The following is a 13,656-nucleotide window of genomic DNA, read 5'->3' as shown; positions in this document are numbered from 1 at the left end:
GGTGGCAGCATTGATGTTTAATCATTAATTTAATTATTCAAAGATCACTCACTCTTGAGATTGTTTTGGACCCAATCTACTAGACAGTGGCTGTCTACAAGTGCTTTTAGACTGGATGTGTGCTTGGGAGTGACTCGGGACAATGACTGCCGAGCACTGATGAGCTCATTGCTCAGTGATGATAGGTTTCTCTGTTGGAAAGACGCTTCTCTCTGCATAAAACATGACTTAGTTAGTGGAATTATAATTGGCCACAATAACATGGAATTAAGAACTTTCTCCTTGTGTACAAATAATAACAACCACTACAACTGTATCTATACGATAACACAAATAGGCAGCCGTGGCCTACTGGTTAGCACTTCGGACCTGTAACCGGAAGGTTGCCGGTTCGAACCCTGACCAGTAGGCACGGCTGAAGTGCCCTTGAGCAAGGCACCTAACCCCTCACTGCTCCCCGAGCGCCGCTGTTGATGCAGGCAGCTCACTGTGCCGAGATTAGTGTGTGCTTCACCTCACTGTGTGTACACTGTGTGCTGTGTGTGTTTCACTAATTCACGGATTGGGATAAATGCAGAGACCAAATTTCCCTCACAGGATCAAAAGAGTATATATACTTATACTTATACTTATACTTATACTTAAATACAGCATACTGTGCTACGTACTATAATACACTGATAAAGGTATTTTAGTCAGAGCCAAAGTAGTATGCAACCATTCTCTTACCAGTTGGGTGAGACAGTGGATTTGACCAAAGTCTCCTGTCAACTGCAAACTGTCTCTGATGTCCATAATAACACAGGCAGATTCTGAAGCATCTTGGAGCTGCCGGTACTGCTGTATCTGCGGAAGTCTCTGCTCAGCCCATCCGGACTGCAGGCCTTCATGAGTAACCAGCATGCACTCCAAGAGGACAAGCTCCTTTTGGATTTTGGCACCGTCGCCTTGGTCTCCTGCCCTCTCCAGAGTCCTATTCAGCTCTTCAAAAGTCACAGATGAGTCTGCAATACTCAGACCGAGCTGACGGAGGCCATTGAAACAAGGCTCCCAGACTTCATCACAGACATATGACAGGGTGAGAGTCACTGGCCTGTCGCTGGAAGCCCATGATTTTATTGACTTTGCCTCCTCTTCCCAGTAGCTTAGGAGGAGGCTGCTGTCTCCCACTTCAGACATTTCCCTGGCCATCTGTAAAACCTCAGGTTCTAATCTGTACCATAATACCACTCGGGATGCCACCTGTTCACACAGTTTATGAAGATTGAAGGGTTGAACTGACACCAGTTGATTCAAACGAGTGCTCTCCAGATCAACGCCTCTGTGGCGCTGTTCAAGGATCGGCATCTCTTGTGCTGTTTGGATAGCAACAACTTGTTAGCAAGATACTGTAGCATTATGGGACTGTACTTGTACTAAACAACAGCTGAAGATTCACAACTTTGTGGAAAAAAAGCTAATTGTAAATTGTTGCTAACTGACTTACCAACAATGAACTCTGAGACCTTCCCCATCATCTTGATGAGAACATCCATGTTTGCTTTCTGATCATAAAAGACATTTACATCATTCTCTCTAAGAAGTAATAGTTTCTCTGGATCAAGAGAGATTACTTCATCCTTTTGAATTCTTCTAGCTAAAAAGCAAGAGGAAATGACAATTATAATTATGAAGACAACAACCTATCTTGTCAACATAATATCTGGTCAATATAATGACTTTTTCAGAAACTGGAGTTCATTTGAAGAATGGCTTACCTTGAGTATAAAGTTTTCTGAAGTTATCTCGTTGTTTCAGGGTGGTTTCCAGATGACCAAGGAGAACGTCACCCTGACATAAGCCTCTAACCAGGTCAGCAAAGGCAGTCCGGCATCTCTGTATTACCGCACCAGCCTCATCATCCAATGGCCATGTCTGGTTGCCTGCTGTAATAGTCATATAGTCAGTAATTCATGTCACATGTGTGGTTGTGCAAATACAAATGCGGTGAAATGGAGGGTTGCAACCACTCCCAACTGTGCAAAGGAAAGAACATATATATATATATATATATATATATATATATATATATATCACCATCAAAGAGCATCAATGTACTCCCCTCTGCTACTGTTTTTAAGCAATTGGTGTCAAATCTCTGCTCATCAAATTGCAACAGTTTTTAGTTTATATACATATATATTATGTGTGTATATATATATATATATATATATATATATATATACACAATATATACCGGTATATATATTTGAAATTATATTTTTACATTTTTAAATGTCTTTATCTTTATCTATCCTTTCTATTGTTTTTTAATGCATGACCTTTCTTTGTAAACTCGTCGTCATTGTAAATGAGGGAAACCTCAATGCCCTACGAGTATAAATAAAGGTTTGAATGAATGAATGAATGAATGAATGAGTATATCATCACCACATCATCACCAGAACTAACCTTTGGACAGTAGCTGGGAAATGGCAGACTGAGGCACTAAAAGCTGGCCAATTGTATTTCCGGTGAAACGGGCAGAAGACTGCACTATGATGGCAGACAGGATCCAGGAGGGGGGTGCACTAGAGCAAGAGAAGAGATGCTTCACAAGATCTCCATCTCTCCCACTCTGTAAAAACAGAAAAAAACAGGTAAATAGCAGGTAGATATCAACAAATCATCATATGAAAAACTGGTAAATTGCAGATGGATACCAACAAATACCGTAGACTAGAAAGGACAGCAAACATACATAGAAGTTAACCTACAGACAGGTTGAGGAACATCTCAAACAGCTCGATATTCTGGTCACTTACATGACAAATGCTCTTGATCGCTAATGAGCATGAGTCTTTAAAGCAGGTCTGGATGGTCACATGTGTTTTTTCCATAGTTGTGACAATTGACTCCAGACAGTAGAGAGCAACCCTGTCATTGTCCTGGACCTGCACAGAAAAAAAGAGACCATTCCATATCCGACAGGGCGCCAAAACAATAATTCCATGATGTAAAATTAATTTTTTTGAAGATGAATTTTAAGAGAGAAGAACTAGGAGAGATCCTACCTGGGAGATCCTTTTTGTTAGATCCCTCTCCAGTCGACTCCTCCACTGATCTGCCACATCTTTCACTGAGCACTCCACCCCAAACAAGGCATCCCACAGCTGTCAGAAAAAGAGCGTAAAAGCATATGTGAGAAAACAGTGTTGGGGCAAAAGTTGTTTCATTAGTATCGCTTATAAGTAGAGCATACAACGACATAAAGTGAAACATGGCTGCTTGACTTCCACTGTTTGCACATAATTGTTTACTCAGCTGATCTGACATATTGTCAGAGTTTTTTTTCTATGTCATGCCAACAGGACACTGATGCTCACTGCTAAAAGTCTGGATGCCGAGCCACTACCATGTTGTTGAATTTTGCCATTTCACACAAATGTAAAACTGTTTCACAGACTCAAAACAGATGGGACACATAGGTGGTGGTAGTGTAGTGGTTACGGAGCTGGGCAAGCGTACTGCACTACTCTATCGTTTTCCGAAAGATGCACATTACTGCATGCTACACCAGTTCCTTAGCCACTACTCTATCGTTTTCCGAAAGATGCACATTACTGCATGCTACACCAGCTCCTTAGCCACTACTCTATCGTTTTCCGAAAGATGCACATTACTGCATGCTACACCAGCTCCTTAGTGCAGTACACACTACACGATAGTAGTGGACTCTATCGTTTTCCGAAAGATGCACATTACTGCATGCTACACCAGCTCCTTAGCCACTACTCTATCGTTTTCCGAAAGATGCACATTAACAAAGAGATACCTCAATTTCTTTTGGATAGGAGAACAATTTGTTTCTCATTAACGGAAGCTGAAGAAGTTCGTCTCTCCATCGACCAAATTCCTGTTGAGTATCTTCCAGTTGCTTAACAAGCTTGATCTGTTTCTGTGCACTCTCCTCACCCTCATAAGTCTGTAACAGAGACTGGCATTAGTGCTGCAGCATTTAGCAAGATGCAATTAAAATAAGAGTTGAAAATGTGAGATAACAGTTGAATGGTGGTAGTGAGTTGCTATGTTCTTTTTACCTTCACAATCAGAATGTCCAGAATTTCAGCAACCTTTAGCAAGAGCTGGAAAGTTAACACTGCTGTTTTGTACAAAGAGCTGACCCGTGCCATCTGAAGAGTGCTTTTGTGAACACGGATACAACACTGGAAGACAGATACAACCTGCTCCAATCCACTTATCCTACAAATGAGACATATAAAAAGTAAACATGATGCACACTTAATGCAACATAGTCTTTCATTTTTTTCTGATTTCAAGAAAATTACCTCTCCTTTTCCTCCTCAACTTTCTTTAGCACAAGGGATAGGATGCGCTCAGTTACCTACATAAACACAAAACAAAACAAATGACAAATTGCACAGGTAATAATATTGATGAAATAATGAGTAGGTATTTTGTCCTATTTTCATTACACTACCAGTACATATTTCCTACATTCATACTTGTATGTGTACCTGAAGGACTTTTGGAGTTGTATTATTGTCTGGTATTTGCTCATACTGCCTCAGTCTGTACATTAAACTCTGAATGACATACTCTGGGGCAATGTTAGTCAGGGTGACAAAGTCAGGAATGTCCTCCAGGGCCACCATAGATATCCAGCTGACTAAAATGTGAGGCCTCTCCTGGGCTACTGATTTGTGATTGTCAAAAAACTCCATCATGAACCTAAAAAAGGAAAAGAGACATTGTTGTAAACATTCTATTGATCAACAGTGATGTTTCAAACCTTATGCTCTTCACAAGTAAAATAAAGCTTGAAACATCACTGTTTGGGAATATCATTAAAACTGCATCAAAAGGGAGCTACAGTGTACAGATGTATAGATATGACAACTAATATTATTTTTCACACTGTTTATTTTTGCACACTGTTTGGATAGTTCTTTACATTGTTGATGCTGGAAATGTTACCTTCTCTTATCGGAGAAGCTTCTGAGACGCTCTCTGAAGGAACTGTACTCTATGTATTCCAACCCAGCCCAGCTGTGCTCCTCCACTGTGGGCCCAAGCCTGCGTGAGTCTGCTCCTGGCTGCCTGAGAGTCTGCAGCAGTGGGACCAGCAGCACCACCTCTGACACCATGTTCTTGGCACAGTAATTCACCAGACCATAGACCAAACTAAAGGGGAGAGACTGAGGGTTAGTAGTGGGAAATGCTTTACTGCAGTGTGGTGTAGCACAGCTTACAGATATTACATATTTGAGTTAAACCCTTCCTACTTCTGAAACACTGTTGACTGGCTGGAATTTCATATGACTCGGTCCATGGTTTGTTTACCATTTATAGATCTAAACTTCTGTTCCAACATCAAAGTGTATTTAAGTGTAATAAATGGTTATAATGTGAAATTTGTTGAATTCGAAAATGGGTACCGGATTAGAATCACAGAGAATCTGCATCCATGGGGCCAGCAGCACCACTTCTGAGACTGTTTTCTTTGCACAGTAATTCATCGATGTTACCATTCCCATGCAAACTTTACTATATATATTATATAGTATATATAATATATATACTATATTCGTGAGGTCTTTAAGCTCTATCAAAATAGTATTATCTTTCCTCACATAGCAAGATTGACAGTAATGTTTTGATATTCCGTATAACAGAATAGTAAAGCACATGAGGATATTACGAGTAGGCTATTTGCTACACCATACCCTGAACTATGGCGTGAACATGTTACCACATCAGTCATAAAAATGCTCTGCTTGTAACATCCTACTCCGTCATGAAACATGAAAATAAATGTCAGCATGAATTGAGAGGGAACAGAATGTGATCATGCAGAAAAAAAAAGATAACCTGGAAATGTAACTTACTGTGCTGGAGATGAAGCAATCTGTTGCATCTCCTCTACATTTTGCTTTTGTAGTGCTGTACTTGAAGATACCAGTTGGCACAATCTGGTCAAGTCCTTCATCCCAAGTTCAAGGCGACATGCACGGGTTATTTGAAACAATGAAAAGCCACACAGAAGTGGTTTTTCAGTCAGGTGTTGTGCCAATTTTCCTTCTCCCTTTCCAGACAAGAGCTGACCCAATCGTCCGGCAATCAGCTCTGAAATCTTGAATCAAACAAGCAAAAATTGCCATTAAATAAATGCCGTGTCTCTTTTAATACATTATATTCTTCTTTTTATTTATATTCCCTTACTTTAAGAGCTGGAGGATGCACATGCTCTCCGTATGTGATACGTTGTGTGTCACCAAAGCATCTCTGATAGCAATTTAAATGATCTGCTATCAGCTTATTGGCTGGTTGGTCACAGGTTTCCCATCTCTGAAAGATCCTGTCCAGTAGAATGCGGGAGGAAGTTTCCCAGGTTTCCATAATGTGCTTTTCATTTGACCATAACCAATTCAAGATCGAGGTGCCCCAGGATTCAGAGCGAGTGATATGGCCCTCGTAGAGGTACAGCTCTGTATATGAAGCAAAGAACCCAACAGTTCATCAGTATCATTCCTGCTCACGCATACAGTGCTTTCTGAGTCAAACGAATTGAGCAATAACCAATCAAGTCAGTGAGGAATCATGAATCATGGGGAGGATCATGAAATATACTGTACTTTAGATATCTTTATGAGATATGTATGTTTGTTTAATACTGATCATATTCAATAGCATTGAATACACACCTTTGACTTGATATTCAAATGGGAAACGAATACACCTAGTGGCAATCTCCTTTATCTGTTTTTGTCGTTGTTGCACACCATACTGATAAAAGAAATAATCTCCACGTGTTATCTGATCTTCTTTCACAGACAGTGTTGCCTCAAGAAGATAGCCTTGCTTATTTAGCCCTCTACAACAGACAAAAATTGAGACAATAAGAACAACATCTTACATAGACAACTATAATATAAAATTAATTAATTTAAAAATGCAAAATAAAACACAGATTGATGTAGAAAAAAGTGCAAAAATGATTGGTAAAGTAAAATAATACAACTGAAAAACACTAACAGAATGGTTGAAAAGTCATCAGTTGTGAGTTTAAGCTTTTTTGGGTTAATGTCTTACTTAAAATAAGTGATGTCAAGTTCTCTGTGACTGTTGCCAAAAATCAATATCCATTTGTCTAATTCTGGGTTGAACTTGAACTTTTTGTCCAACACCGCATAGACATGGATGGTGAACACAGGACCAGTGGGATCAACAGGCCTTTCTGGTGATGGCTTTCTGCTGGGTGTGACAAGTAACAAAAACAGACAATTTCATCACAGAAAGAAACCAGATGACAAAATTACAGGGTGTTATGGCATTAGCTTTATAAGTGTAGTTACCCTTAAACACATTTGGTTTCTGTGTAAAAAATGGTGTAAAATATTGCAGGTATCTCACCTGGAGTCTTGGGCTTTGATCTCTCCTGTAGTCTGTCCATCCTTGGTCTCTTTCTTGGATCCAGCAGCTTGAGCATATGACAATTTCGGCCCTCCCTGTTTAGGCGGATCAGTGGACGACCCCATGTGCCCGTCTTCATCAGTGTCCATCTTCTCCTCTTCTCTGTCTAGGTTCTCTGAGGCTCCTCGCAGATTGGTCCTCTCCGGTGCTGTGTCAGTGTCCTTCTCTGTCTCCTGCTTCACCTCCTTCTCAGACACCTTGTCACTGTCTTTCGCCTTGACTTCTCCCTTTCTCTTCAAAGAGCCCTGTCGTCGTTGCTCGGTCTCAGGTGGTGAGGGCTCCTTCCCCTCTCTGGCTGCTGCTGTTCCAGATCCCGTTCGCCCTCGTGTCAGCACTGCGGTCTCAGCGAGTTCTTCTGTCTGGGTTTCCTGTGTCGTCTGAACGACTGAGTCGGTCTGCGTTTGTGCATCTATCCCTCGATGTCTCATCACATTTAGGGCGTCGGGTTTCCCAGTCTCCCCATCTGGACCTTTACTAGCAGCCTGGTCATCGCTGGACTTCTGGGTCGTATCTGGAGGAATCTGACTCGTGTCCTGCTTGTTCTCTTCTTGTGTCATTTCAGTAATGCAGTCCTCCTCTTGTTCTTGAGTACCAACTGAAGCAGCACTAGCCTCCAGTGGCTGAGCCGCCGCGTCTTTCTTCCTCTTGGGCCTATTGCCCTTCTTGTGGAAGGTCTGCTTTGGGGCATCTGCCCTGTTCTTGTTTCCCCTCTTCCTCGGCATAGCTGTGTGACCAAGAAGATAAATAACTCTCACTGTGCGATTAACACACTAGCCTACTTCCCAGCAACATGCCAGCCCCCCAAACAATTTCTCCCATCCACAATTTCCCTCTCAAATGATGACATTGCACTGATCACATTGCACATTTCATTATGAGTGTGACTTTTATGAGTGTACATGGTTAGGCCTGGGCTATATATTCCTACAATCCTGGGATTATTTCCTGATGGACAGCAGTGTATAAAGTTGTCAATTGGAGATTGCATTCTCAGACATCATGATGAAATATTGCCAAGGCACTATTGCAATCGCACCTGAGATAAGATAACTATTTCATATAATTCCTCGCTGAACTAAGTTTCATTTCCTCATTCATTACTAGTGCGTAGTGCGTTTCACCAGACTCACTCATGAAGGTGCGCAGGGTCAGGATAGCGCTTTATTAGCACCGTCAGGGTGGCTGTATCTTACGCCATGAAACTTAAGCTTATGAAACTTTAAGCCCGTTCAAATGAATTAAAACTGTTTTCTCCTAGTATATAAAGTGCATCAGTCATTCAATTCAAAAACATTATAAATGCAATAATTTGATTAGGGAAACAGCCGAATGCACTCACACCGCAGCATCGCATTTACCGTTAGGGCATAGCCTTCAACACTATTAAACTATATCAGTGAAAGCAGTGGAGAAGGCTGGGTACAAACCTGGGCACAAACCTGGGCAAAGAAGCCAGTGTCTCGTTAAGAGTCTTTTTCAAACTCGGCGGCGGCGCATCCAACAATGTCTTCAAGTTTCACATCTTGATTGAAGCATAATACAGGATTCTTAGCCTATATTGTTTTAACTATATAACTTTTGTATAATAGACCTAAAACAATTTAAGATATGATAACACCAGATAGCCTAAGATGCAACACTGCTCCCTGTTTACTTGCTAGAGTCGCACTGAGCTTCAGTAAAGCTTTGGGGGAACCAATTGCGCAGTGTTTCGGTTTCGTTTCTGTGGTTGTTTTCGTTATACTATAAAATGATCAGCCTAATTAGGTTTCTGAACAAGATTAACTTAAACATCTTTTCTTCCAAATACCATAACCCTAGATTAATCGGAAAAGCCATGCACTAAAAGCAAAAATTAAAACTCAATTCCAAGTTTGTAAATAGTAAATATATAAAAACAAAATCTGGTGTCTAGTGAAACAGCGCCCCCGCTCACTTTTAGGAAGCAATACAATGTTTCCTCTGAATAGAAACACGATAAGGACTGTAAATCCTGTTTCAGAGGAGCTGTCACTACATGATTTCCATTCCATCATAATAACTATGATTGCCACCCATGATTGGGTGTACCCATCTTATTTAACTGAACAAGAACATTATAAATATATTAACTTTGACCTGGTGTTCAGGCTTAGGATTGTGAGGGGTAGGGTACCTAATAACCCCCTCATTAAAATCATGAGGGACAACAAGACTCATTAAGAGTTATGTACACCTCATGTACACATCATTTATTTCAAAACAGTGAAGTTCTCTACCGGCTGTAGTAGACAATGCTTTATTATTTATCTCAGAAATCACACCTTCTGTGATTAATCAGCTTACATACATTGCATCCATCCAGTCTTTGCATTAAAAGACCCAGCTCTTTAGAGAACATCTCCTCTCATAGCAACACTTACAACAAGTCTTACTGATCCTAGCACTCACCAGTCGTCTCAAACTGACAAGTAACTGTTAAAAACAGCACTCACTGTTGCACTTATTCTTACTGTACTCTAATGTTTTTAAATTGTCCTAAAATTGTTGAGAACTGCTCTAAAACTTAAACTGTTTACTATGTTGTTAGTCGCTTTGGCTAAAAAGTGACAGCCAAATGTAATGTAATGTAATGTAATGTAATGTAATGTAAAAGGCCACAGAGGTTTTCTGTGGGTAGAGTGGGCAGAGGTTTTCACATCATGTCATTACACCGCTCTCAAATCACACATTGCAACAGAGGAACTGTCTGTGTCTGTGTCTGTGTCTGTGTCTGTGTCTGTGTCTGTGTCTGTGTCTGTGTCTGTGTCTGTGTCATCTGTTGTGCTGTTTTGTTATTGTCAACGGATTCGCATGACTAAATCTTGTCTGAGCAATTAATGCACCTGTCAAATTTGTGTCCTTATGTATATTTATTTAGAATTGTGGGCACAAATGAAGAAGTTAAATATGTGTGTGTGGCCCATTTTATGAGGCTGCTCAGGCCCTTGAGTTGTCTGAGGACAGGGGCTTCTTGACCCGCCTGACCACCACTCTGCTACCCCTGCGGCCCTGTCTGCCCCCCTCCACAGCAGGCTGGGGCACCTCCTCTTCGGGCAGGGGCGGCCTCTCCGGTCTGGGTGGCGAGGGGCTTCTACCCGCTCGGGCATCGTCCACGAAGGCTTCAACGCCCTCAAACTGGGTGGTTAGCTCACCAAGGCGCTCCTTGAGTGCGTTGAACTCTTTATAGAGATCACTTAGTGCCTCAGAAAGAGGCTCAATCCTAGAGAGAGAGAGAGAGAGAGAGAGAGAGAGAGAGAGAGAGAGAGAGAGAGAGAGAGAGAGAGATAGATAGATAGATAGATAGATAGATAGATAGATAGATAGATAGATAGATAGAGAGAGAGAGAGAGAGAGAGAGAGAGAGAGAGAGAGAGAGCTCAAGAAAATGAGGAGATAGAAACTAGAGAATACTAAAGTTTGTATGTTCCCGAAAAAAATACTTGCTAGCCTATTTATTAAACTTATTTACAAAATAGTTGTACATTATGGACTGGACCATCATATAACAACAACAAATTGGTTTAGTTTGGTGTTTCCACCTAAGGGACTCACCTTGCATAGTCGGGCAGTACAGTGCTGTGATCGTTCAGGAGCAGGTCTTTGACCTGGGTCATGATGGCGTACTTCCAGTTATCCAGCACCAGTGTGAGGTTTGAACACCCCCTAGTGTTCACCTTCTCTGCTGCAGGTTAACACACAACAGACAAGACATGCATTATACACACACACAATTACAATTAATGTGAAATACAAATCATAATCTCTACTCTCTATGATATAGTGTGGACTGGATGGTCCAGTCCACCTGATAAAGTAACTAAAAGAGATACACATGACAATGGCCATAAGATTGTATAAGACAAATGTACACGCACACGCACACGCACACGCACACACACCTGGAGCTCACCCTCAGTCCTGTAGTCCCACTCTGCATTCTGTCTGCGGGACTTCTGAGTGACAGCCAGAGTGATCAGAGAGAGCAGTACTACAGCAACCCTCATCCTGAACATCACACACACGCAAAACCACACAGAAACCAATGATAATTTCCCTCATGCTCTTTGTTTGGGTACATTTAATTCATAGGTACAGTACATTTGAATTTGCCTTACATAAAAGTGCATCAAATGTTGTATAGCTCTATTATACACTCACTATTTTCTATCAACTGTAACTATGCCATATTCCCAAATAGTGCTAAAGGAAGAAAGAGAAAACATATCTGTCCCAAAAAACCTGTAGATGTATCAACAATTCTATTCCCTTTCCCAAGGTTCTCAAAGTTCAAAATATAGACTAGTATCAATCTTTTGCACTCATAAAAAAAACTGTTTGCTTGGTTTAAACACTTCAGGAGATTTTATAATCAATTAAGATATGGGACTATTTTTACTATTCCAAATTTGCTCTCCAATTTTTAATCTGCAGAATTTCATTTTATATAAGTTATAATTAAATTGTTAATCATCTGTGCAGACACTAAGCTTCACATACCTTACAGAGGAGATGTTTTATTCCAGAGATCCTCAGAACTTTTAATATCCCTTTGGTAATGATTATAGCACCAGCACGCATGGACTTATATTCATCTGCCTAGCAAAACCCACCCCTCTCTCCCTTGTTGGGAGAGTTTTTGTAAGAGGTGTGTCCTTCCAGAGCACCCCCCTCCCCCCAACACACACCATACACAACTTCCAATATCTCTATTCCAGAGTGTTTTGTGACTATGTTGAAACACGGCAGCCTTAACAGGCTGACATTATTTACAGTTTAATAAAACACTATTGTCTGTTTCAGCACAACCACCTCTGTCCTTGTTAGTCTAGTGTGGCACATACCTAACACAAGTTACAATTACCAATGACCACTTGTATGTGTGTTTAAAACACAGAGACAAAATTGGGACAACTAAAACAGCCGCTACTGTGAAGCAAACAGGGTCCACTGGTTTTGTCTTTCATTTGGAAAACTTGTTTCGGAAAACTAGGACGAGACTAATAACAGATATTCACAATGAAAGGGGTCAAATGTAAGCGTGCCGATTCCTTTTCACAGGGACTTGTTCACTTCCAAACACGCAGGACACATGACAGCCAGAGAGAGTGTGTGTGTGTGTAATGGAGATTATGTGAACAGAAAGGCAAAACATGTCTTAACATGCTGCATATGCATGTGTACTTGCACCTATCTACCCAGGCGTGTGTAGGCCTCTACAGGGTTCCACTGACAAACATACTCCAACAATTGTGACAGCTCGTACTGAACAAGAGACTGATCTCAGCGCTAACTCTCTGATGCTGACTGATGATGGCAACAACCTTAAGTCAGTATTACCCTGTTAACGTTTGTGTGTGTAGTCAGTTTGTCTCCGTGTACATGCATCCATGTAAAATAAATGTTCCCCGCTTAATACACTTTTGTCAAATTCAGTGAATCACATCACCTTTTTCTTCCTGTCTGTGTGTGCATGTGTTAAAGACAATTCAGTGTTTGTAAATGGATGAAAGACAGGGGCGAGAGCATGAATGGTGCACTTGAGTTCCGATATCACCATCTCTAGTGCCGCTGCGTATAGACCCTTTCAACAATAAAAAAACAATGCTTGAACGTTCTATTTGGTTCCCAATCTACTTTCTCTGCATTAAGATAACATATGGAATGTTAAAACGGAAGCCTTGTGGGGCCAACTATGATGCTGATAATGGAACTCTCTTGAAAGGGTCTATATCACCTTTATTCATTTAGCAGATGCTTTTATCCAAAGCGACATACAGAAAGAGAATGACATTCAAGCTAGTGCAGAGGAGACATTAGCTAGGAATTAGTGCTTCAGTCAATACTACTATTAGAGGAGTTTATACTGCAATACTACTGTACATACACTTGCCTAATAATGCTTGCAGTGACTGAGCCATTTGCCAGCGTGATGGGACTACTTGAATTTGACCTTCAGTTCTCCTGTACTTTTCGAGAGCTTTCAGACAGAGGGCAGGGAAGGTTGAGCGATGGGGCAGAGGGCATCACTGCTGACAGAGAAGGTCAAAGTCCCGGCTCAGTCATTGCAAGCGCCTCATGATTAATCACCCACTATGTGGATACTGTTTTTAGACTTGATTTAGATTTTGTGTTATTTAGTATAATTTGTATTTTAGTATATTA

At 40.9% G+C, this 13,656-nt stretch overlaps 1 protein-coding gene across 7 annotated transcripts in view; it reads right to left on the bottom strand.

The window, feature by feature from the left end:
- The window catches only part of rnf213b (ring finger protein 213b), a 45,610-nt gene extending 36,475 nt beyond the window's left edge, over positions 1-9,135 (bottom strand). For 4 of the 7 annotated variants that reach the window (XM_042082003.1, XM_042082004.1, XM_042082007.1 and 1 more), the window contains exons 1-18: positions 8,913-9,135; positions 7,414-8,197; positions 7,093-7,254; positions 6,705-6,874; positions 6,223-6,488; positions 5,889-6,133; positions 4,978-5,184; positions 4,518-4,731; positions 4,329-4,384; positions 4,080-4,242; positions 3,815-3,964; positions 3,054-3,152; positions 2,805-2,933; positions 2,452-2,617; positions 1,758-1,925; positions 1,487-1,636; positions 730-1,355; positions 53-212 (exon numbers count right to left, since the gene is read on the bottom strand). In XM_042082003.1, the coding sequence (XP_041937937.1) occupies positions 53-212; positions 730-1,355; positions 1,487-1,636; positions 1,758-1,925; positions 2,452-2,617; positions 2,805-2,933; positions 3,054-3,152; positions 3,815-3,964; positions 4,080-4,242; positions 4,329-4,384; positions 4,518-4,731; positions 4,978-5,184; positions 5,889-6,133; positions 6,223-6,488; positions 6,705-6,874; positions 7,093-7,254; positions 7,414-8,195 (3,913 nt within the window). In that variant the 5' untranslated portion in view covers positions 8,196-8,197; positions 8,913-9,135. The remainder of the gene's footprint in view (positions 1-52; positions 213-729; positions 1,356-1,486; positions 1,637-1,757; positions 1,926-2,451; positions 2,618-2,804; positions 2,934-3,053; positions 3,153-3,814; positions 3,965-4,079; positions 4,243-4,328; positions 4,385-4,517; positions 4,732-4,977; positions 5,185-5,888; positions 6,134-6,222; positions 6,489-6,704; positions 6,875-7,092; positions 7,255-7,413; positions 8,198-8,912) is intronic. The other 3 variants (XM_042082005.1, XM_042082009.1, XM_042082006.1) reach the window with 2 other exon arrangements.
- Between the last annotated feature and the right edge of the window lie 4,521 nt (positions 9,136-13,656).

The sequence above is a fragment of the Alosa sapidissima genome, chromosome 24, assembly GCF_018492685.1.
Source record: "Alosa sapidissima isolate fAloSap1 chromosome 24, fAloSap1.pri, whole genome shotgun sequence".
In the NCBI taxonomy this organism is placed as follows: Eukaryota; Metazoa; Chordata; class Actinopteri; order Clupeiformes; family Clupeidae; genus Alosa; species Alosa sapidissima.
This window is presented reverse-complemented; position numbering and strand designations above follow the sequence as displayed.